The 23315-nt window shown below is 41.7% G+C and overlaps 1 protein-coding gene across 2 annotated transcripts in view; it reads left to right on the forward strand.

Moving 5' to 3' along the window:
* Positions 1–7168: 7168 nt before the first annotated feature.
* DOCK1 (dedicator of cytokinesis 1) overlaps positions 7169–23315 on the forward strand; it is a 319193-nt gene continuing 303046 nt past the window's right edge. For both annotated transcript variants that reach the window (XM_055719977.1, XM_055719978.1), the window contains exon 1: positions 7169–7321. In XM_055719977.1, the coding sequence (XP_055575952.1) occupies positions 7276–7321 (46 nt within the window). In that variant the 5' untranslated portion in view covers positions 7169–7275. The remainder of the gene's footprint in view (positions 7322–23315) is intronic.

A 23315-nucleotide genomic window follows, 5' to 3' on the forward strand; every position in this document is an offset into this window, starting at 1 on the left:
CCTGGTCAACCTGGTTGCAAACTATTTCACATTTATCAGCTAACACTTACTGTTAATTCTACTAAAAATGTCTGTGCCAATATAGACAAGAAAAAAACAAAGTTAAAATACTGTGAGCTAGTAACTGTGCAGGGTTTATTTGGATAGAGGAGCTTAAAAAAAGCTTCATTTTCAGACTTTCTGACTATGTCAAAATAGAAAAAAAACCAACACAACAAGAACTTGGAAAGAAAGGCTAGTGTTTATAGAAGATCAAAGCCAAGTGGCTGAGTCCTTGGCTTGCTGTATGTTCCCAGGTGGATAAACAATACCTAATTCTGGAAAAGAGGTTTTGAGCTCCTTTAATCAATTGTGAGGTACAAGGTTGAATGGAAACATTTATTTTTTTCCAAATGGAATGGGACCTGTCATGCCAACACGGCTGGGAAGTGCGGAGTTACCACCCCATCACCTCCTCTGAGTGGCTGAACTGCAGACTCTATCCAAAGCCAGGGGAAGCAGCAAAAGCTGTTATTATTCTGTGGTGCATCTGAGAGAGACTTTTTAAAAGGCTCTGCCTTTTAAACCAGTCCTGCCACTTTTACAGTATGGTAGGAAAGCCTGCCAGTCTGTTTGGGGAGAAATACATTTAGAAACCTGATTTTGGAGGCATGCCGGCAGATAGGCAGAGAGAGAGATAATGGGTACCATTTGCCCCTGGACCATGACTATCAGTGCTGCACAATTCCCTGCGTGCTTGGCAGTAGCTGCTGTTGCAGGGTTTGCTGACTGCTTTAGATCAAGCCGTTGTCAAAAGCAATGTCAGCTTCTTACAGTACATGCAGTCTCCGGAGCATCCTCCCATGCCTTTCTAACTTGTTCTTGTAAGGGCTATACAATTTAGATTAAAAAAATGATAGGATGTTTTTATTTTTTCTTTAAAAATTAACGGTCTTTTTTTTTATACGTGCAGGCCATTTCTGTGAATACTGCCCAGTTCTTTCTTCCTGCAGTATAATTTTCATCATTGCTTCAAATACTTCACATTTCGGTAACTAGTTTCTCAAACCTTATAACAGGTGCTAGTACATCATGTTCTTTCATTGTCATTTCTCATTGTCATCTTATATCATTCATCAAAAGATGAGAGGGAACATTGTCTGCAGACCAAGGAAATCATAAAATAAAACCCTGCCATGGCTAATGTGTCACTTTTGGCCTTAGGAAAATCACATAATCAAGAAGTGATTGTAGTGGTCTGATATTCTGAGTTTCTCAGATGTTGAATGCTTGTCACATTTTAAAAACCTGTCCTTAGCTCAGCTGCCTCTCACTTGTCAATGGAGGTAAGGACAGCTTTCTGTCTCACAAAAGAGAGTTAATATTTGCTCAGTGCTTTCCAAGTGTTAAGTGCTACAAAAATGCTAAATGTTATTAACAGGAATAATGTATGTTTTCATCTCAAGCTTGTACCCTTGTATCTGATCATTATCCAGCTTCTAATAACAACTTTACCAGAATATAGTCCCAGATAAAATCTTTCTCACTCTTCTTGGAAAATGTTCTTGATTTTTGTTACAAAGCTTGAACATAATGTGTCGGATTTAAACTCATAGATCTGTGGGAGTTTATAAAGTTAAACTAACAGGCCTCTGGGAATGATTCTTCCTTAACTTGTTACATACAGCATTTGTTTTGCCACTTATCTTTGATTTTGCCAAAGAGTATATACACTGAGTTCATAATCTCATTTTGAGGAAAAATATCAAATATATGAGAAACATACCAGCAAATACTAAACAGACTACACCCCCCCACCCCCCCCCCCATAAAACTTTATACTGTTCGTTATTCAAAGCTATTGCAAAGAGGAACAGGTTGCCACTAACCAAAAGTAAACTATACGCTAGCTTGTATTTTGGAGTCATTTGTACTAGCCTTTCCCTTAACTGCTTGGGGCTTGACTGTAAAATTTGTAACGAAGCTCCTGAGCACTTGCACAGGGTATGAGTGTGTTGCTATGAAGGGTTAAAGTCCAGCTTGTGTAAGGAACTGATGAAAAATCTTAATTTTTGTGTGCTTTGGAGTTTACAGCACAACACTCAATGTGAGTGAGACTATCTTGCTCAGGTTGCTGAGTGTTTCAGTTGGAAACAAACAGTATGCCTAGATTGGGTGAAATTTTGGGCTGTGGTGCAGTTGGGCAAAAGCTGAAATTGCTAACATTGTTTCCTAAGTACTTCAGCTGTCTCAGTCCTGCAGGAATAAACACCCTCCCTGAGAAGGGTGACAGTAGGGCAAATACACTGCTTAGCTGCTCCCTGCTGCTCCTGATCCTGCAGAGAAAGTTCCCATTAGTGAGGCAGCCTTTCTGTCCAAAGTTAACTAGTTATCTGCCAATGTCCAAGATAGCCACTGTCAATCAAATAAACACATTACTTAAGGCGATGCCTACAATGCTTCTGACAGAACAAGATGTACTATTCATGTAGATTGTATTTGTGCAAAGCACACAGGAACAGAGACTGACCCCCCGTAAAATCTCATTGCACTTTTTTTGCTGAAGAATGTAAAATCTTACACGCTGGCGTGACCAGAAAACAGATTTTCCCCTTTTGTTGAAATGAAGCCACTTACATTTATCATAGCACTGTAAAATGTAAAGTATTTTATTCTAGCGTACTAGATGAAATACCAGGGTACAAACTCAGCTTTATCAATGATAATCATATCTTTCCTAAAGCACATCACTCTGGAAACCCTTATGTATAAAGAGTAACTAGGAGATGTTCACACATTTGCATTTAAACATCACTTTCAGTGCAACACAGTAAGAACAGCATGAAGTATTTCTGAAGGAAAATAACCTATGAAACAATCACTTCCATTACAATACAACCAAGCCCCATTTTTTTAGGCTAAAACATAAACAGTTTAATAGAAAAATATTACTCAATAAATCTTCATCTCCTTTCTGAACTAAATATCTTTCTTTCCAAACTTAAAAATAATTAATTTGCTTTATATTCCTAATAGTCCCACAATTTTAAAATATACAAATTCAAATGCAAGAAGGAAGTAAATGCTGATTAAGAGTCAGCAGAATGGAAGGAGAGGTGCTTTCTTTAACCCATCTGAAAGATACTAAACCAGTGCAATGAATGCAATATATGTTGCCGGAGCTACATGAAATAAAATGTTGCTTTTGAATACTTCTGCCGGCAACTGAGGTCCTGCAGCCAGCATGCTGGTCATCACAAACCTTATCCCACTAGAAGAAAAGCTTAAGACACACCCATATATAATCGAAATGATTCTGTAAAAGGGAAGATTAAAGATTAGTGAGTATACTTCAAAAACACATGGACAAAACCTGAAGGGGCTCAAAACTTCCCTCTATTGATTGCCAAATTTCAGTCCAGGTTTATAAATGCCACACCTTGTCTGACTGAAAACGATAGGAATGTCCAAGGAAATTCAGTTTTGGCTTCTTAATTCTCCCTGAAAAAAGTCCATATTCATCTACAAGAGATCCCTAAGATAATTATACATGTATCAGGTATATGTAAGACCAAGGCTGAAATAATTTTTGTAAGGCAAACTCGTAAACTTAATTTTATTTCCACATGGAATAAGAGTAATACATAATTAAAAAAAAGGTATTTTAAAAATGTCTCTTTCCATCAGGTATAAAAATCTCTTACTTTGTGTATTCCCAAACACGTAACATAGGTAGCCATTCATCATAGAAACGATCTAGAGCATAGAGGTCATTCACCCCAAATGAAAATTGTACAGCAAAACCGGACGATGGGTATCTGGAATGGAAGCAATACCACTTCCAAAGAATACCCTTAATAGAAATAGGAAAGAAAAAAATTTACTTATTAAATGATTTTGTAAGTCCTCCACACTACCTCCAAGAGGAATTAGCATTGTGAGTGTAGAATAATTACTTACATGCTTTGAGTCAAAATGTTGAATTTACTTACAAGGTAAATTCAATGAAATTGAAAATGTAATGAAAGTCAATGAAAAAAAAATTATTACAAAAACTGTGATACTTTACTGAGACGGAACAAACATTCCTCTCGTGTAGTCATATGCAATAAGTATGAAATACAACTTGATTGAATCAGTACATGTACAGAGTATCTCTTATTTATTGCAAATATATTTCGTGCAGGGTAACAGTTCTGTTTCCATTCATCCTTTTCAAAAGATACTCCTAATCTCTGTGACAAGAATTTCAAATATCATTCATGGCCAAATACTGCATTTGAATTTCTTGGAGTTAATGTTATGAAAAGGAATGTTTCTTTGCTCCAAGAGAAGTGCCTCCAATTCAATATGATGCATCAAAAAAATAAGGTGAGAATCCAAAGAGTTGACATAATGATGTGATAAAACTTTCAGATTTTATGGAAAGAAGGATTTTTCAGTTTCCTCTTCATAAACGAAAAACATATATGCACAGTGTGAAGAAACATATTATGCCTAAGTATGTAAAATATGTCGGCTTGAACATTTTACAATGTAATGAAAAATATTTTTCAGGATGTGTGCTGGAGAGAAATAAAAATCTTTTATTTTCTCCATCTTACAGTTGTATCCCATTACCACTTTTTTTTCCTAGCTGTAAAACACCAGCATTGGGATATTTACGCATTGTGAATTAGGAGGAGTATTTTTTACTGGCTATCAAAATTTTAATGGCATTAGCTCTACTTATAACATGTTTTCATTAAAATGAAAATGTGGAAAGTAATAAACTTAATATAGACCCTTGAAGGTATCAGTGAGGCTTTATGTTGGTCATGGGATTACTCGTGTTGTTTCTGTTACAGATCATGATCAGACAACAGCACAAACCTCTTTTTCCACTGACGTCAAAATGAATTTTGCTATTGTAATACAGAATCACAGATTTAATATGTAGAAGCTGTAAGTAATTTTTCAACTTTCATTTTATTGACTCCGGTACTTCCTGCCTTAGGAGTGTACTTAATCCTAGGTATATGTAATTTCCATTTAGTGCAGATATACATGTAAACTGAGCCTAAGGAGTGCCAATCTGTATAGGAATTTAATTTAAACCTTAAGTTAACACCTGAAGCAAGGTTGTCAGCAGTACTTTTCTCATGAAAGGAAACATGCTCCTTTAGCCTCCTTCAAAACAGAAACAAATACCACAGTCTGAGTTTCAGATTTGAACCTCGAGGCCCAGAAAGGATAGAATATAGGAATAGCTCACTTTGTTATCTAACTACAGCTACCTGCAGGTTTACATTAACATCAGAGTGCTGTTTTGTATCCCTTGTTCGTACCCCGGATCTGCAAAGCTGCCACGGAGTTCATGGAAGTGATTCCTGGTTGTCAGTAATCTAAATGAAAAGTCAATCCAGTTCCCTGACCTACAGATTATTACAGTAATAGTCTTAAAAATCTCAAAACCCTCTAATGCCCGAGCAGCTTCAGCAGTTTTGCTGCACATAATTAGTGGTACCACAAAAATCGCAACATCAGTTGTGTAAAACTGCAAAATACTCATAGTTAGAAATAGATACTACCGCTTCACTGCTTTTCCCTCTTACTTCTTTCCCTTTTGCGGAAAACCAAAGATGACTATAGGAACAGGGCAAGTACGTCTATTATTTCAGTTAATTCACTTTGATTTATCTTATAAAAATAAACCTGTTAAATCAAAGAACTCACTTGTAACTTGTCTTTGGTAAGAACTCTAATCATTTACCCATTAATGCAGGATAAAGATGATGAGCCATGAAACTGACTTTGAAAACCTTTTGATCTTCTCACTCCCGGGCATAATGCATAAAGGTGCAGTAGTTTGCTCTATCACAATGGCGATTGAATTCTGCCGGAGGGGAGCAATGAAATTTTAGATTGGCTTAAATGTGTAACTGGTGACCTGGGCAACAAATCCCAAGGATGGGAAAAGGAAAGGTATACGAACAGAGAAGTAAGACTCCTTCAGGTGTCTGAGATGAGTACTTGATCTCAAAAACCTGACAATCACGAATGCTGTTGCAGAAAGTGGCCCCTTGCGTTCCTAATGATACAACAAAATATGAGGAGAGAAGAGAGATTCAACCCTGATCTTGAAAGAGGACCTGTTTTCATGCTTATCTTTGCAGTACGGGGCTTCTCATTTTGGGGAGGACTAATCCTAACAAACAGCCAGTCTGACATTTCACCGCTCTTTATGTCTCTTTAAGACTTATCTTTCTTTCTGCTGGCTTTTATACGGTTTACTTTCTTTTTGCTAAAGACCAATTTTTAAATTATTTTTTACATCATGGCCCTGAGTCTCTCCAAGCATACAGGGGTCTGGACCAAGAAGCTCATTTCCCTTGAAATTCTTCTGTAATCACGTATGCCACACTCTAATTAGCCCGAAGGTGTTAAGCTTCGCCTAGATTTTTGATTTAGGTTTAGAAATTATGTGGTTTCTAATGTTTATGGCCAAGGATTTATTTGAACGGCGCACTCAGCAATGTGGCGATACCCAAACGCAGAGACCCTGCTACTTTTAAAGGTTGGCAGAAACCTTGTTTTAGCCCGTTTCTGTGGGATGGGAGCAGCCAGGAACCCTCAGGGGCAGGTGGCCGAAGGGGTCAGGGCAGGAGCTAAAAACCCACCAAGAATCGGGTGGTTTCTCAGGAGCCAGTGTCCTGAGGGCACCGGGACCCTCCTGCCGGCGGTGCCCGGTGGTGTGGCGCTGGGGGAGAGTCACGCCGGTTCCACAGGGCCGGTTTTGCCAAGGGAAGGGAACTTTTCGGCAAACCGAGGCCAGGTGTACCTGGAATAACATGGCACAATTAGGGAGGCCGCCAGCCAGGCACCACCCACCCTGCTCTCCTTTGTGCGGAGTCCGGCCGGGTTTTCCCCTCAGGAGCAGCAGGGCCGGGGGGGCGGCTGGAGCTGCGGCTTCTCCCGCGCGGGGCGCCCGCCGCCCGCGCCCCCTCAGCGCCCCGGGGCCGGGGGGCCGCCCGCGCTCCCCCGGCACCCCTTCGTTCCCTCAGCGCCCCGGGGCCGGGGGGCTGCCCTAGTTCCCGCCGCCGGCCCCCCGCCGCCCAGCGGGGCTGCCCGCCCGCGCTCCCCCGCCTCCCCCGCGGCGGGCCGGCCGGCCGGGGCGCCAGGCCGCTGGCTCCGCCCGCACCACATGACTCCGCCGTCGGTAGAAACTTTTCCCGTCCCGCGGTTGGAAAATGGCGGCGTAGGAGCGGGGCTCCGCATCCCCGCCCGGTCCGGCCGCCCCCCGCGGCCCCCAGCACCATGACCCGCTGGGTTCCCACCAAAAGGGAGGAAAAATACGGCGTAGGTGAGGTCCCTCCCGGCCCCGCTCCCGCCTGTTGCGTTGCGGGTGCCCGCGCCGCCCGCGGGGAACCCCCAGCCGCGGGCCTCGCCCCCTCCCCGGCTCCCCGCGCCCCGCTCGTCGCGGCCGCTGGCTGAGGCGGGCCGTGGCCGCGCTCCCCCGGGCAGCGGTGCCCGCCGCTCCCGCGCCGCCTGAGGAGAGCTCCCGGGCCGCCCGCGGGGCCGCCGGTGCCCCGGGCCGGCCGGGCTGGCCCCGCTCCGCTCCCTGCGGGGCTTTGCTGTGGGGAAGTTCGGAAGTTGTCTGGAAACGCTGGGCGACCCGTGCCGGAGTCACCCTTGCTGAAAAAGTTGCCTTTTTCTCCTCTCTCTCTCTCTGTTTTCCCTTCCCGAATACTGCTTTGTCTATGTAGAAGAGGGCTGGGAGTTATTTTTACATCGGTTTCTGGTTTTCCCCTCCCCGGTGGCAGCTAAACAGGATACGCTTCCAGCGCTGGCTCCCTGGTGGGAAGAAGCTCTGCCCTCCGCCATGGTGATGCCCGGTGCTCCCGCATCTCCTGGCCTTCCTTAGGAGGCCACCAAGGGAGAAGGCTCTGCGTTTCGCAGGGAGTGTGACTTTCATACAGATGAGGGGTTCCCCCTTGCCGCTGCTGCCCAGGGATCCATTTCGTACTCTGCTTTTCCCGCCCCGCTCGCACAGAGGGGGTTTGTGCTCTTGCCGGTGGTTACAGCGTCTCCGCCGTAGTTAAACGGGACCCATCCCTGGTGGGTTTGGGCACTGGTGTGCCAAGAGCGCCCATCTTGACTTTGAAGTTGGCTCATTTTGCTCACAGGCTTTCTTTTAGGGGTTACGGAGTAGAAAAGTTTATTGGCGTGAGTGAAAGCGTTTGTCATGGGGAAGGAAGTAATAAATCTGACTATTCAATTTGGAAATACGGAATTCAATGTCCACCACACTTCCCGGACCGTACTGATTGCAAAGAGCAACTTACTTTTCATATATACCCGCAGCTAAGCCTTGTGTAAACAACATGAGCAGCAAGAAGAGAGTTTCTGGGTCTTAAGTAAGAGCCCAAGTGAATTTTAGGAATTAAGTTCTGTGTGTACATCCCTAGAAGACGAGAGCATGACTTTCAAATTACAAAGTCCAGTTACACTGTGTGAGACCTGTGAGTAATTTCAGTGCTGAGGATGCAGGACAGATATACAGAAGCGCTACAGAGGGCAGTTGCTTGCTAAGTTTTCCAAATACCTGTGTGGTGAGTTGTGAGGTTTTTTTTATTTTTTGGTTTGGTTTGGGGGTTTTTTTTTGTGTTGTTTTTTTCTTTCTTTTTTTTTTGTGTGGGGTAGGTAAGGTGTTTGGGAAAGACTGGAATGGCTACATTGTCACATAATGTGCGCTAGTGTTACAAACCAGTAACACTCGAAAGCAAGTTCCTCTTTTGCAGGAACTTTCATCTGCTGCTGTGGCAAAAGCGGTTGCCTGGACCCAGCTTTCCAGGAATCGATGTCTTGAGAGTGATTTTGAAAGGGTGAGAGAATAAGACACCTGGAACAAACTGAGCATTATCCAAATATACTTGAAGTATGTTTGGGTGTCCAGTGTGGGAAATTGTCTGTGTGGTAAAAAAATGTGACTGAAATGTAATTAAAAAACAAAACTGGTTTCATTGTTTCAAAAAGCACAATATTATGTGCTCAACTGGTGGTGAATTGATACTTTGTGTCCACAGCTCGGGAGGTTTGTTATGGTTTTGTAATAAGTTTGGTTTTCTACAATAGTTTATTTTCTTTTTCCTGCAAGTTGGCTGAGAGGGAAGATCCTCAACAAAATTAGGGTATTTCTCTGCTGAACTGCAGGTGTGTGAGAGTTGAAAGTAGGCATAATGGTGCAAGGAGATAAAATCTGATTTAGAGCTAATTGAACATTGCAGTTTGCTGGCCCCTGCTACACTGTTAGATGTGGTTTTGGGAAGGATAGCTACTTTTTGGTGTCCTGAGGAAGGTGAATATGAATATTCAGTTTGATTACATGTGTTTTATGCATCTTTGTGTTGTTAAAAAAGGCGCTTCTGTACACTGTGAGTCTAGTGATGTTTTATTTTTTACTGCTTGTGAAACTTTCAGGTTGTGGAGAATTGATGCAGCAGTTACACAGTTCCAAACAAAAATGGAGAAGGCCCTGTTAATCTGAGCATGCTAACATAGGAATAGTTTTCTTCCTAACTATTTGTCATGACCAGTCCTGGAGACTGTCATTGGATCAGTATTGTCTGACAGTGAAACAGAAACATCTGCCTGCTCCCAAATAGAATTGTTGTACTGCTATTTTGGTGAAACATACATGTAATATACTTGGTTTGTAGGTTTCACTAAAGCAAAAATAACAGGAAGGTATCTATTGCTATGGGTTGGGTTACGTTATTTATGTCACTGTAGTGGGAGCTCAAGAAATGTGTGTATGTATACACATGCGTGTATATACAACACATGCGTGTGTATATGTAATACATATGTATACACTGGTTTTCTTCCTCTTGACTAGTATGTTCCTGTGCACAGCTAAGCTTTAATGTCTCAAGTCCCAAAGATTTGCTGGCCGTGATGCAGTTGGACTAAGTTATTGCAACATACCTATACTGAAAGTGTGGTAGAGATACAGATGTGTTAAGAAACACTTCTGCTCAGCCATCTCCACTTTGCAAAACCCACCGGGTTTGCAGATGGTGCTGGATGTCCAGCATTCATGTAAACTAAACTCACTGCCTTAAAATGAGGAGGGCTGCTGCATAGCGCCTAGGCATTATCTCAGCAGGCAGTTGGGAGTGTGACTCAGCTCCGCTTCCTGAGAGAATTCGGGGCTTGGCGTGCGGGGAGGCTGGATGAAGAATGGGTGTGGATATAATGGGATAATACAGTTATTAGATTAGCATACGGGGAACCATCTGAAACAGTAAAATGATCAGCTTAATTGAAGTAGCTTTTCTCCACTCCTGATGCTGTGTATCTTTCTCCTTCCTCTCAGCACCTAGCTCTGTATTTCATCTCTTGCCCCAAGCTGTTGGGGAGCCATGTGGTCATGTTGAGATGGCCATATGGGTGTATGGCTTCCTCATTTGGGTCATCAGAGGCTTTCAGCAAACCCCAGAAGCTGCTTATGTCTGCTGCGTACCCATGGTGTTGCAAGTGGCTGCTCACTCTCATATTTCTTGTTTTTAGTGCGATGTGAGAATTGTAATTTTGGTGTTCTTCCTTATGCCAGTGGAGAGGAGATGTAACAACATGCTTTATGAAGTCTGTGAGCCTGAATAGTGCTTCTGAGATAGCACAAAGTGGCTCTTGTAGCTTCCAGATCATCTTGACTTCTACTATTATTTGACCCTTTCCGTTGGGCTCAAAACTGCACTAAGACGTAGAACTGATGCTACTATGGTTACTACAAATACCATTTTAAACATTCCTTTGTGTTCAAAAGTATGTGCAGATATGGAGTAATGACACCACTACTGTGATAGTTTAATTATTTTTTAAAAATAAACAGTGAAACAGAATAATAATGCCACATGTGTCTGCACACGGTCACATGTAGAAGGAGAACTTCCTAGCTACAGGGCTTATGCCGTCTGTGAAATCCTGTTAATTTTCTGGATGCTGACTCTACTTTTCTCTGCTACTCCTAATGAGTTACTGGAAAATAGTCGTGCCCTTATTGTAATCAGTAAGCTGGTGTGGGCTCTGCCTTGCAGGCAAGGTGCTCCTGGCTTTGGACAGCTTCATAAATTCAAAGCCTTGATGAAGAAAGGGCTGGACATCTTTACGGGGAGCTGCATGGAGTGTTACTACTCCAAGACAGCATGCGATGCCTGGGTAGGTGCTTCCTAGTGACATGTTTTAGGTCAAAGATAACATCAATGTCAAGGACACTAGCATTTTAAAAATAGTCTGTACTTCTATGACTGTATATGTACAATTGGTATATCTAGGTGTGCTCAAGCTTTCTCCTAAGTAGATGGTGCTGCAAGTACTTGAGATGGAATCTGTGTTTCACAGTCTTTAGTCAGTACCATGCAAGCTGCTCGGACATACTCCATGCTGTGGAAGGTGTGTATTTACGTGTGCGTTAATTTAACAAAACAACAAGCAAACAAAATACCCAACCCACAGACTAGACCAATTTTTACTCTGGGCCACACCAGTTGGGAGTCCTGTATTTTTGTGTGTTACTGGTGAGTTTTTGTTGCATGTCATGACAGGGCAAATTATAACTAGCCTGATTTTAGATGCTTTGAAACCCAGTGGACTTTGGGCACACTTCAAGGTTAGGGTATTTTAGTGCCTTTCTGAGATTGGGATAGCTTTTTGGAAGGTGTATATAGAAGTATCTTCAAACCAGGTATGCAGGAAAAAAAAATATTACTAGGGGAGGGCTGTAACGAGTTGGTGGACTAAGTGGTGATACAAAGGAGACAAAGCTCTGTGAACAGGGGGATGAAAGCAGTGCTGTTGGAAGCATGGGAACTCCTATGGCCAAGCACTGCTGCTTTCCTTCTGCTGCTTAAGGAAGGACTGTGGTGGTTTGGGACAGATTTAAGGCTTTTGTGGAATTCTGGATTTACAGTCCACAGCTGTGGTGAGTGGTGGTGGCATGTGGAGACTTCTTTACTAAGAGAGCTGGTGATCTTGTGCTTGCATATTCGTGCCTTAAAGTAGGGAAGAAAATGTTTTTAGGAAATGGAAAAAGGTGCAATTTAGCGATGTGTCTTAGGAGTGCATCTTAGTAATTTTAGTGATGCTATGTTGTGAGTGAGGTTTGGAGCTCTCTGCCAGGACAGTTACCTTTGGGCTGTTACTGTCGGCAGGACTGTGCTCTGACACATCCCAAATCGAGGGACTACGAACACCCATGCGATATCTGCTGATGTATTAATCAGTGCATTACCATTTTGAGAAAGCATATGCAGATTCAGTCTTCTAGGGACAGAATACCTTATCGTACACTCAGATTGGAGTTTTATTTTGTGATACTTTACAATACCTTTTAATTCCCTGCTTGCTGAGGGGATGCATTCTGTGCTTCCTTGTCCCTGGTGTTACATAAAGCAGAGGTAAGGGACTGGCAGCTGAAGCTTCTTCCTGAGTGAGTGACTTTAATTTGACTGTAGGCATGTGCTTGATTAGTCAGTTTACTCAGCAGCCACTGTTGCTCTTTGTCAATAACCACTTCTTGCCAGCAACAGATTGGAGAGGGATAAAGATAGCAGGGAGGTGGAAATAAGCTGGCACCCCTGTTTGTTTTCATCCAGGTCAGTGACAACATTATAAACCAGGATTGGTCTGAGAAATGATTCCTATAGGGATTTACCAGAAAAACTTTTTTTTAGATTTTTTTTTGTTGTTGTTTGTTTTCTTATAGGGCACATACTGACTCGCCATAGGCAGTTGGCTACCTATGGGTGTAATATAGAACACTTATTTAACCCTGCAGAGTAAGTTCCCTGTCAGCTTAGACATTTTTTTCAATAGCTAATTAATTAACAGTCTTGTTCCTAGAAAATAGAAAATAAAAGGGGAGGAGGAATTTTCACAAGATGAGGATTTACGCTTTACATAATATACAAGTATGGAACTGACAGTAGGACAACGTCCCAACTTAAGATTTTTTTGGTTTGGTATTAATTCAGGGGGAAAACTATTTCTGAATTTCAAGTAGTACCTTGGTGGGTTTTATAGGTTTTGTCTCTCATTGCCATAAATGCCTGATTTAGGTGCACTGATAATTTTAAACTGTTTGCCATAACTGGCACAGCTTTCTTTCTATTATAAATGCATTTTCCTTTCTGCATAGGCAAAACTTTCAGGGAAGGGGAAAGTAAACTGGATGTGACTTAAAGTCAAAACAACATCTCCAGGAAGCCTTTCTGTCAGCTTGCAACTACAGGCATCAGTGTTGCAACAATTTTTCTTTGAAATATTTGTGTTTTTGGAGTTTGTCCACTGTTGGCTGTAGAGCACATGCAGGATACGCTTTGTCTAATCCTTTAGTAGTCCTTCAGGACTGAAATCCAATACATCTTGTTAAATACCTGTAGATGTGTCCAACTTTAGATAAATGTCTGAAAGCTGACTCATATTAATGAATTGAAGCTCAAATGAGGAACTAGTGCTAATCCAGTTTTAAAGTATTTGCTTTATTAAAGATGTCAGTCTTGCCTCACCTCTCCTACTTGCTGCAAGGCTGAAACTTTCACAGAACATTCAGTGGTGGCTAATCACCATCTCTGTGAAACACACGGGCTGCTCTTTATAGGTTGTCTTTGACAGGGAGATGGACCACTGGCAAGGTAGCTTTTTTTTTTTTTCTTTTTTGTAAACTTAAGCATTTTTAATTCTGTTTTCTGGCCTGTGGTAGGTCTCAAGGCTATTCTGACAACAGTAACTTTCTGAATAATGCTTTAATGAACTCTTTAATGAGTTATTGGAATACTTTCTTCCTTTAGCTTGGGGGAGGTGGGGATGAGTGGTGAAGAATTGAAAAAATTGCCCTATCTAAACCAAAAGAATGTTCAAAAAGAGATAATTCTTGTAATTCTGAAACTTTATCTAAGTTTTCAGGCTTTAGTTGTGAAAATATTTATGTATTTATCTACCCATGTTTATGTAATTTGTGCATTAAATCTGTTTTCTGATATGAAGACTTGTAACACAAGAAGCAGCAGTTGCTAAATTTCAGTTTCATCAGCAAAATGTGAAATATCTCTGGAAATATTTTTCCGCTCCTTATAGCTTTGTAACTAAACTGAAATAATTACGTTGAGAACTATTATGTGTAATCATGTATCCATATATGTAACAAAACAAACAGATGGATGAATAACTGAAGTAACTATTGGCCATGATACTTGAATTTGATATTTTTTTAAAATATATTTCTTAGCACTGCTGCTTTATATAGAGTGCTGTTTATATTATTTTAACTCAAACCTTTTTATAACGTGTTTTCAGAGGTTTGTGGTGGTTGATTTTACCAAAAGGTGTTGGAGTAGCAAAATGTCTTTCTGTTACCTGGGAGAAAATGCCAGCAAGTAAGTGATACAGGATTTGCTGTGTAATTTATGAACACGAATGGAAGTGAAAGTGTACGTAATCAGTATATATTCTTGTAGGCACTTGGTTTCTTAAGGCACTCTGTTCTGTACATCTCTGCTGTTGTAGCAGCTGTGTCACTTTAATGTTTCTATGGCACAAGTTAATCAATGTTGAGCTTGAAAACCTGCTCGAGCAGCTCTGAAGTTGAGCTAGGTGCAGGGGTACAGTACAGCGTACTGCAGTGAAGCAGGAGTCCCACGTTTGGAGGGCATTGTTGGTGGCATCATGGAGAGTGATCTTCCTTGTTAAGGAACCTTGCAGCTTGACATAGTGAATCTTCACTGATTGCTGGTAAAGCTTCCTGGAGGCACAGCTTCTGAGCAGCTTTGAAAACGTAGATCTGACAGTACAGGTGGGCAATTGGGATTTGTGAGAGTGCATGAACCATGAAGTGCCCAAGAGCCTCTTCAACCATCTAAATACCTTTTGGAAGTCATGCCTTAGGTGTTTGTGTTTGTCTGCCTGCCTTCTCCTTCTCTGAACAAAGCACGGAAGTACTGACATCACTTAGTCTGAAGTTGAATGTAATAAAATAACATATGTTTAGGGAATGTAGCTGAGTAGCCTGTGGGTCCCAGGAGGAGGTAACCAATGCCAAACAAGGAGTTGATGATGCTGGACTGTACCCAAACTAATGCTCAAGGACCTTCAGCTGTGCTGTATTAGTAGAGGAGGGCTTTCCTAATTCCTGTACATGGAATAATAATAATAATAAAATAATAATCCGGAAGAAATAAGATGGCAAACTCTGGAGCTGGTGGGGCCTGTGGTCCCTCCCTAAAGGGAGTCATTGGAAGGGAGCAGGTATACAGGATCACGGAAAGCTCTGCTGTTATGTGTGTCTCCAGCGGCATGCCTGCCTCCCAGCTGACGCTTCAGCCTTTAACATCCTCCTAATTGTGCCAGCTGGTCTGCAGGAAAAAGTGGTGGCAGGAAGGAGTGGTTCAGTGAATGTAGTTGAGTTCTTTTATTGAGTTGTTTCTGCCTCAGCATCGTGTGTGTATAGTATTATCTGCAGCAAAGGCTGCATATCAGAAATGAAGAGAAATGAAAGCAACTGGTAATGTAAAAAATATTCCTGTAGTGGACCCTGAAACAGGAAATCTTTCAATGGTGAGCCAGATGGAAGCAGCTGATGATAATTTGAGTTTCCAAGAGTCAAGAGACACAGATGGTGAACAATGTAAAAGGACGCTCGCTTTCAAAATATCTGCTGTGCGTATGACTTCAGTGAACAAATGACCCTGAAGTGGCTGCAGATTATCAAGGCAGTGGCTTGGAATGTCCTATAAATACTGTCCTCTAAAGGAGGGTTGCCCTGCCATTTAAATGACTAAATAGAGATATGGTTAAGCGTGTCGCTTGGGTCGGGAAAGTTAAAGATAAGGGTGTGTGGGAACCTTTAAACTTTCTCTTGACTAAATATAAGGCTATTCTCCCAAAATATGAGCATATAAATAAAAACATCAAGGTGGCACTAGGTAGAGTTTTTGCTTTAATTATTATTGTTTTTTAAGTAATGGAAAGACTAAAAGAGGTTGTGTTCATTAGCTCGTTTGACTTGCATAGATCTCCTGCTGGTCAGTGAATCTGAAAAAGGGACCAGCTGCAGGTGTGACCAAGCTTGTATTTATTCCTTTCTTAACTGCTATGGAGACTGTCTTACTTACAGTCCTTACTTACTTACTAAGTCTCTCCATCCTTGCTTCTGCCTTGCCATACAGCCTGGGTTTGAAAAGCTTGGCCTCTTGGTTTCTTTAGTTTTTTTCTGCTGCTTTGGGGTTGCATGTTAACATTTCTGCTGTTTTCCATCAGACATTCTGTGGCTCTTTCATAGCTCAAATATATGGAAAATAATTCTTATGCTCAGGCCTATAGTATGTTGTGTCTAAAGCGAGGCAATGGTGATGTTTCCTGGTGTCTGGCCTCTAGGCTTGGCTGCTGGATGGCCTGATGGCTTTGGGTGCTATGTATAGCAATGTGTATTGCTTTGTATCTTTTGAGCAAAATGTGATTATGGTACAAAACTGTCTACAATTACACATGAAAGCTTTCTCGCTCCCTGGTTATTTTCCTTCATGTTTTTTAGTCTGTCATATGCTGCTTAATTTTTAATGGTCTCTAAGCTTTTTTCTTTTTTTCTCATATTTTGCCCTTATAGACAAATGCACACCAGTTTTCTGCAGGCATTGCCCGTTGTCTTGTTGTCCCTGCTGGAATTCCTTCCTTCCTGCTCACCTAGCTACCCCTGTTTCACCCTTCACATTGATGGGAAATAATGTTTATCTTTGGAGACCTATATCTGAGGCAAATGGAAAATATATGACCACTACTGTCCTTTCTTCCTCCAGTAAAGAACTGTAAACTCATTTGTGGTACTTGGAGGCTGAATCATTTCACTGGCAGAGGACGTGTGCAGTAGATATGGACCCTCATCACTTGCTGCTGTTGTGCTGTCTGACTCTTGTCTGTTATTTTTTCTTATGACTAGTAGGTGTTGGTTGTGTCTCCATCAATTTATAGCCTTCTGGATGCTTCTTTGACCAAGAATCTTAGGTGGAGTAGACCTGAGACACATTTTTGGTTTTCCTCTCATTTGGGGCTGTTCTATTCTGTGCTGTATTGTTGTGGGATTTTTTTTACCCCCACCCTCCCCCCTTCTGTGGACTGATCTCTGAAGTTTCCCATGTAAAGGGTAAGTGATGTAAGCAAAATAGTGGTATTAATAAGGTTGTTTTTTTTTTTTTTTTTAAAAAAAAAAAAAGGTGGTTTGTGTCTTTTTGTTTCTTTGAGTTTAGTTTTGGAGGTATTTGGGCTTCGATTTCAAACCAGACTTACCCTGTAGAAGGTATGTCTTTGGTATGGCAGTATCTAACTCTGCTTCCTTCCTCAACAGCTTGTCAGCAAAACCTCTATAGGTGTTGACAATCTGTTTTCCACCTCCATATGACCTTGATGAAATCTGTTCTGCCATTGTTTTGTGTCTTTTCTGATGCTTCTTACTAATGGTTGGGCATAAAGAAGACACCCTTTTTCTCATGGACTTCCCAGGTCATGGGCAACAGTATGCAGAAAAGCAACTCAGAATTTCTGTAAGACTGGGACTTGCCCACAAACACAACAGCTGGTATTGACTACTTTTTAAAATTAATTTAGTGACATATGACAAAGCACTGGGAAGGGATTGAAGCAGTGGATAAAGATCCTTTTCCCAGAGTTGTCAATTATTGAGCTCTTCTGATGAGAGAACAGTTCTTCTTACTGAACAGTGTGTGAAGTGGCTGGAGATAAGAACAAATATTTTTGTGACACAGAGGTATTTCTTGGACAGTAGTTTCCATAGTGTGTGAGTCAAACGGGACAAAAAAGCAACCCCAAACTTTTTGATGTAGAGCCAGATATTCTTTTGGTATTATTATATTACACTTTTTTTATTTGTTGGTTTTGTTCTTGAGTGTTTCACTGTAACTAAAAGGATTAAAAAAGCACATTAGAGTTTATCTGGATAATGGGGACAACTGCAGTTACATTAGATGGGATTGTTTTACTGCTAAGCATTACTGTCCTAAAAAGCTGTAGGACTGATAAGGTGCTGATGGACGAGGGAATTTTTTTAGTGCTGGCTAATACAGAATTGCCTGCTGTAAGGTCTCTGTGTGTGTCTGAAATGCTGATTATGGGAATTAGACTTTGAACTCTGTTTAGTCCCATCTGGTCTCTCTCCTGCTGAGTCATGCTACTGGGATGTCAGTACAGGTAGCGCACATGCAAGTCTTAATATGAATATAACAAAGCCTTGTTAAACCGGTGTTGCCTTGTAATCGTGCCTGCAGCATTGATGGGGAGTGAGTCGCTAGTTGGTGTACGTTGCCCACGTGATGGGAAGAGTGCACCATTAGCAAGATTTCATTTGGGAAAAAACCCACCATCTTTGAGAAGCAATTGAATCCTCAAGGAGTGCCTAAAACAGCTCCCTTTGAGATCTGTGGAGTGGGAATTCTTATTCCTAAAAACTAAAGCAGTGAACTGGATATAGCCAGATGAGCACATTTGAATAAAGACTTGAGAGGATTACTTAGGTATGGTACTGTTTAAATTTTTAGAAGTTTTGTGTGGGTTCAGCTTGTGTTTGATTTTTCTAGTTTAATGTGTTATTGAAATGACTTATTAACAAAATTTTATCAATAATTTTTGCTGCAAAAGCGACCTCTGTTTATTTACTGAACTGTGATATAATTGGTTCAGATTTGTGCCTTAAATACTGAAAGTACAGTTTGGGCTTAATGCAACAGTTGCTGGTTTCTGTGGTTGGAGTGCACAGAGGTGAATGTGTTCCTGGCTGAACACTGCAAGAAGTTTTAATACTCTTTGGGCTTGATTATTTAAAATATTGGGATAACTGTAAGCTTTTACAGTCCAGGCACAATACCATTTATAACGCAGTGTGCTGATCTGCGAGCTGTTCTTACATCATGAGATTAGGAGTTCATGTATTATGTTTGTGTAATAGTGCCGTGATGCTTCCATTACATTTATATAAGGAGTGTGGAAATCAAAAAATAGTTTAGTGGAGGGGAAATAGAATAATTGCATACCAGCTCAAGTGTTGATAAGATGGGTAGTGTAGTGATGGCATTGAGAAGTGATTGAGTAAGCTTAGTAAAAAGTAAAGTATTGGTGAACATTAGTGAAGCCTTGGGCTCTACCATTGTGTTTCCCTTCTTACGCATCTCCGTATCGCAGGCGTTTCTGTTGTGACCTTTGCATGCAGCAACACAGTCTTGCTCTTGGGACACTAATGGACCAAGAAGCATTTTTAAAGTTTAAACTGTTTTTCTCCAGAACGCTGAAGGCTCCTTATCGAGAGGAGTAAGTTAGATACCTATGGGAAAATGGCACAAATACTACCCCGCCTCCCCACCCTTTCAACACTCCTCTGTCCTCAGCATGCAGGCTATGGACACAAGTCCTGCTGCAGAATGGTCCGCGTGTCTTCAGCAAACTTAACCAGAGCAAATGAGTGTTGATTTCTATATTAAACATTAGCTGTGTCACTGGACATGGGGACTTGAGTGTACAATGTGCTAGCTACCATTAGTTTTTTTTTTAATAGTTTTGTTTTGAGGTGGAGGTTCTGAAATTGGTGAATGTGTTGAACAGTTGAGAAGTAACCACTGGTTATTAGACTAATGTAGTATTTTTATAGTGGGGAAAACAAATGTTTTAAGGTGAAAGAGTTTGTGGAGGACAGATATGCTGTCCAGTTTACTGCAAACTTGTGCTACCACTTGGAGCTCGCCAAATACAAACATTTGAGCAGATTTAGTATCTCCTGTGTTGCTTTGGAGATCATTTCAGGGAAATGGTTCTCCTTAAGCCATTTTTTGCAATGGGGTAGTGCTAGAAACAGTGTTGATCTGCTCCTCTAGCCAGGAGCTGGCTCTGGCCTCAGCTACCAGCGTACATGTGCTCTGTGTGTGTTAATGCTTCACCTCTTGTCAGTGAATAGTTGGAATGATGCTGAGAAAAAGAAAGAATAGTTAAAATATTTTGTTCTTATAGCAACACGTTAGCAAGTTACTGCTGGGTTAGTGGCACCTTAAACACCCTACTAGCATCAATATGCATGACTGCCATTGGCATTTTTAAAATTCAGTCTCTTCAGGTGGTTATGCTTAGGAAGTAAGGTGTTACAGCCTTGAGCCATTCTGAATTAACAAGGGTGACTTTGAGGGTTGGGGGGGTAAGTGGGATTTACAACGGTAACTTCTGATGCATTTCAGTTGGCTGAGGGGTGCCCTAGCAATGGGGGATGAAATTGGTCAGTAGGACAGGACTCAACACCTGCTGGCAGAAGGTCCTCATCTGGGAATTTCCCACATTTTTTGTAATAGATTATTTGGCTTGATCAACATTAATTAGGCTAGAAAAGGCTTTAGAATGATCAAATTAAGTCATGATAAAGTGTGGTGACTATAAATTTAGGTCCCTATTGCACAAAAAGGTGTGGAATTCAACATCTGTAAGCAGAGCTTTTGGGTTTTCCTCTGCTCTGGTTTTCCCCACTTCCCCGAAATTTATGTGTTTGATTTACGGAGAGAGTAAAATGTGATGCTGTGTCTTTAAAGGCTAGTAATACCACATCAGTTGCATTTCCATCTCCTTATTTCTTTCAGAATGAACATAAAAATTAGTACGGGTTCAAAGGATTCCCCTTAGGTGGGAAACATGGAATTTCTGCGGATGCAAGCTCCCTCTGACAGCGCTGTAAGGAAACCCCATTGCTAGTGGAGGGGGCTGCTGATGACAGACTGGCTCTCTGCAGCCTGGAGCCAGGCAGACAGTGACTCTTTGTTAAGGCTAGCTGCTGAGCCAACTCTGTCGCTCTTCTGAAAGCAGCACGAGGCATGTGATTTCTTACTGGTTGGGAGGAAAACAATTTTTCCCTGTTTTTGCAAAATGCCGCTCTTATCTTTTCATGCATTCAGAGCTGTTTGACTTGCTTCCATGGTTACATCTTTCCATTAATTCCGGTATAAGATACAATTTCAGGAAAAAAATCACATATTTCCAATTTCTGCAATAGCCTAGCTGTTGTGGAAAAGAGAAAGTGTTGGTGGATCAAACTGCGGCTCTTAACAGGTAATTCTTTTCTCTGACTGTTATTTCTAAGAAAGCAGAACAAGTTCCTCAGGGATTATTTGAGTCTGAATCTGTAGCTCTTGCTGTTGGAGACAGCTTGAAGGACTGAGACACAAATAAGGTGATGACAAGTAAAAATAAATTGAGTAAGGGTTGATATATAAAAAGCCTAAAACTCTTTCTGTCTTCAATCCATAAGATTTCCTGAGAAAGCAATGGAGGAGTTTTGATTTTGTTTTCCTTTGTAGAAATGCTGAGGAGGAAGAACAGTAGGAAATGAAAACTTCTTCCCATCACCCCATGTTCCCCTTGCTTTAGGCTTTTTGCTCTGCATTATCAGCTCTATATTGCAGTGAATAGCGTCTTGCAAGGGCCGTTTTTTTGCTGTTTCCGCAGTAGTGTGATAGCAGTTTTATTGTGTTGAACTTGATTTTTATAGTCATTGAAATGACTATTAAAATACAGCTGTGACATTAAGCTCACTGCTATAGAAATGCTTCATAAAAGACACCCTCTTAGCAAAATTATGTTCGGTGCAATAGAGACCTTCTGCAATGGCAAGGGAAAAGCTTGAAGAAGCAGGTGACTGATGTGTCAGGCATCTTCAGATGCATCTGTGTGCAGTATGGATTGTTTCTGTTAAAATCCTCATGCAGGTATAACTGGCCTTCACTCTTGCTGGCTTTTGCATAGCAGCAGCTGAAAGCTGAAAAAGGTATTTTGATAAAGGTGCTCTTCATCCTGTAAAGGATGAAGGTCCTGAGGAACTGGCTGTGTCCATCATCCATGCCCAGTCTTCTGCTCAACCTATGTAAGAGGTGCTGCTCCCAACCCCTTGGGAAGCTCTACGCCCTATTTGATCACCAGATTGGCAACTTGTGATTGAGCATTGGTGACTGTGCACACTTTGACCATAATCTGTGCTGGTTTAGCCTGGAGCACTGTATTGGGAAGGACTTAGGTGTTTCCCTGCAATGTACATGTGGCATTAATATAGTGCCTTTCATAGGTTTGTTTAAAGATTGAGCTTGTTGCATTTGGGGATGTCTGCACCTGCTTCTGTGTTTGGCAGGGTGGTTTTGAATTGCACTACTCTGTCTGGGACCTTTTCCTAAGGCTGTAGTTGAAGTTGATGCTGTTGCCCTCCCGTGTTGGCCATATGCTGCTGCCTTCACTGCCCTGCCATTCCTGGGTTTCCCTGATAGCTCTGTAAATAGCTCTGAGCAATTGCAGGAAAAGCGCTGAGGTTTTGAGCAAGCTGAACTCCTTGCAACTGTTGGCTGAGGGCTGAGGTGGGCGGCAGCGCTGGTCCAAGGGAAGAGGCAGGGACGTGCAGCTGGAGGCACATGAGCCAGGAACGGGTGTGGAGCTGCAGCGCTGTCAGCTTCAGTCCCTTACTGTCTCTTGGGGAACCCGTCTAACAATACAGCCTGACGGTGACTCATGACCAGTTCGTACACATTTAATACTCTGCCAGCATTGACCGCAAGCTGAACTAGTTCCTCTTCCACTTCACTGTTTAACTCTTTTTCCCTTCCTTCCTTCTTGCGCCCAGGAGATCCTGTACTTTACTTTATGCATAGCAATATTGAAGGTCTTGCAAATTTTGCGAAGACTTCAGGTAGAGGTTGTTTTGAATGTCAGTTAACTAAAAACACAGAAGTCCTTTCTTCAGATAAGCATAGTGCATGCTCCAGCATGGTCTTTGCTGCCTTTGGGGGTGTTGCCTGTAGGCCCACCATAGCAAGAGCCGACTTATCACTTCTTAGTGTCCCCCAGTGAAATGCAGGAAATTCAAGGGAACATCAAACCTCACTCACTTTGTGATTCTGCATTACCCGAAGACAGATGCCAAGACATCTGCCTCTGGATAATGTTTTCTGTTTGTCTAACTCAGCATCTTGCTTTTCCTACAAAAGCCAGTGTTAAGAGCTCCGGGGTGGTGTGATTACTTCTAGCATGCAATGTGTTTCAGTTAATGGACTTTTTAATATTAAAAATCGATTTGAATGTTCTTGATTGTGCTTCTTGTTAGCTATGCATTATGGCACATTATTAATGCTGTTACAGTCAATAATGATATCTTTTTTTTTTTTTTACACTACTTTCAGCTTAATACCCTCAGTACTTAGTGGTGAAGTACTCTGAATACAGATTAAGCAGCAAGAAGGAGGGAGATAGCTGTGTAAAAGAGTGAATTGGCATCTTACTTCATT

Source organism: Falco cherrug, chromosome 9 (assembly GCF_023634085.1).
Source record: "Falco cherrug isolate bFalChe1 chromosome 9, bFalChe1.pri, whole genome shotgun sequence".
In the NCBI taxonomy this organism is placed as follows: domain Eukaryota; kingdom Metazoa; phylum Chordata; class Aves; order Falconiformes; family Falconidae; genus Falco; species Falco cherrug.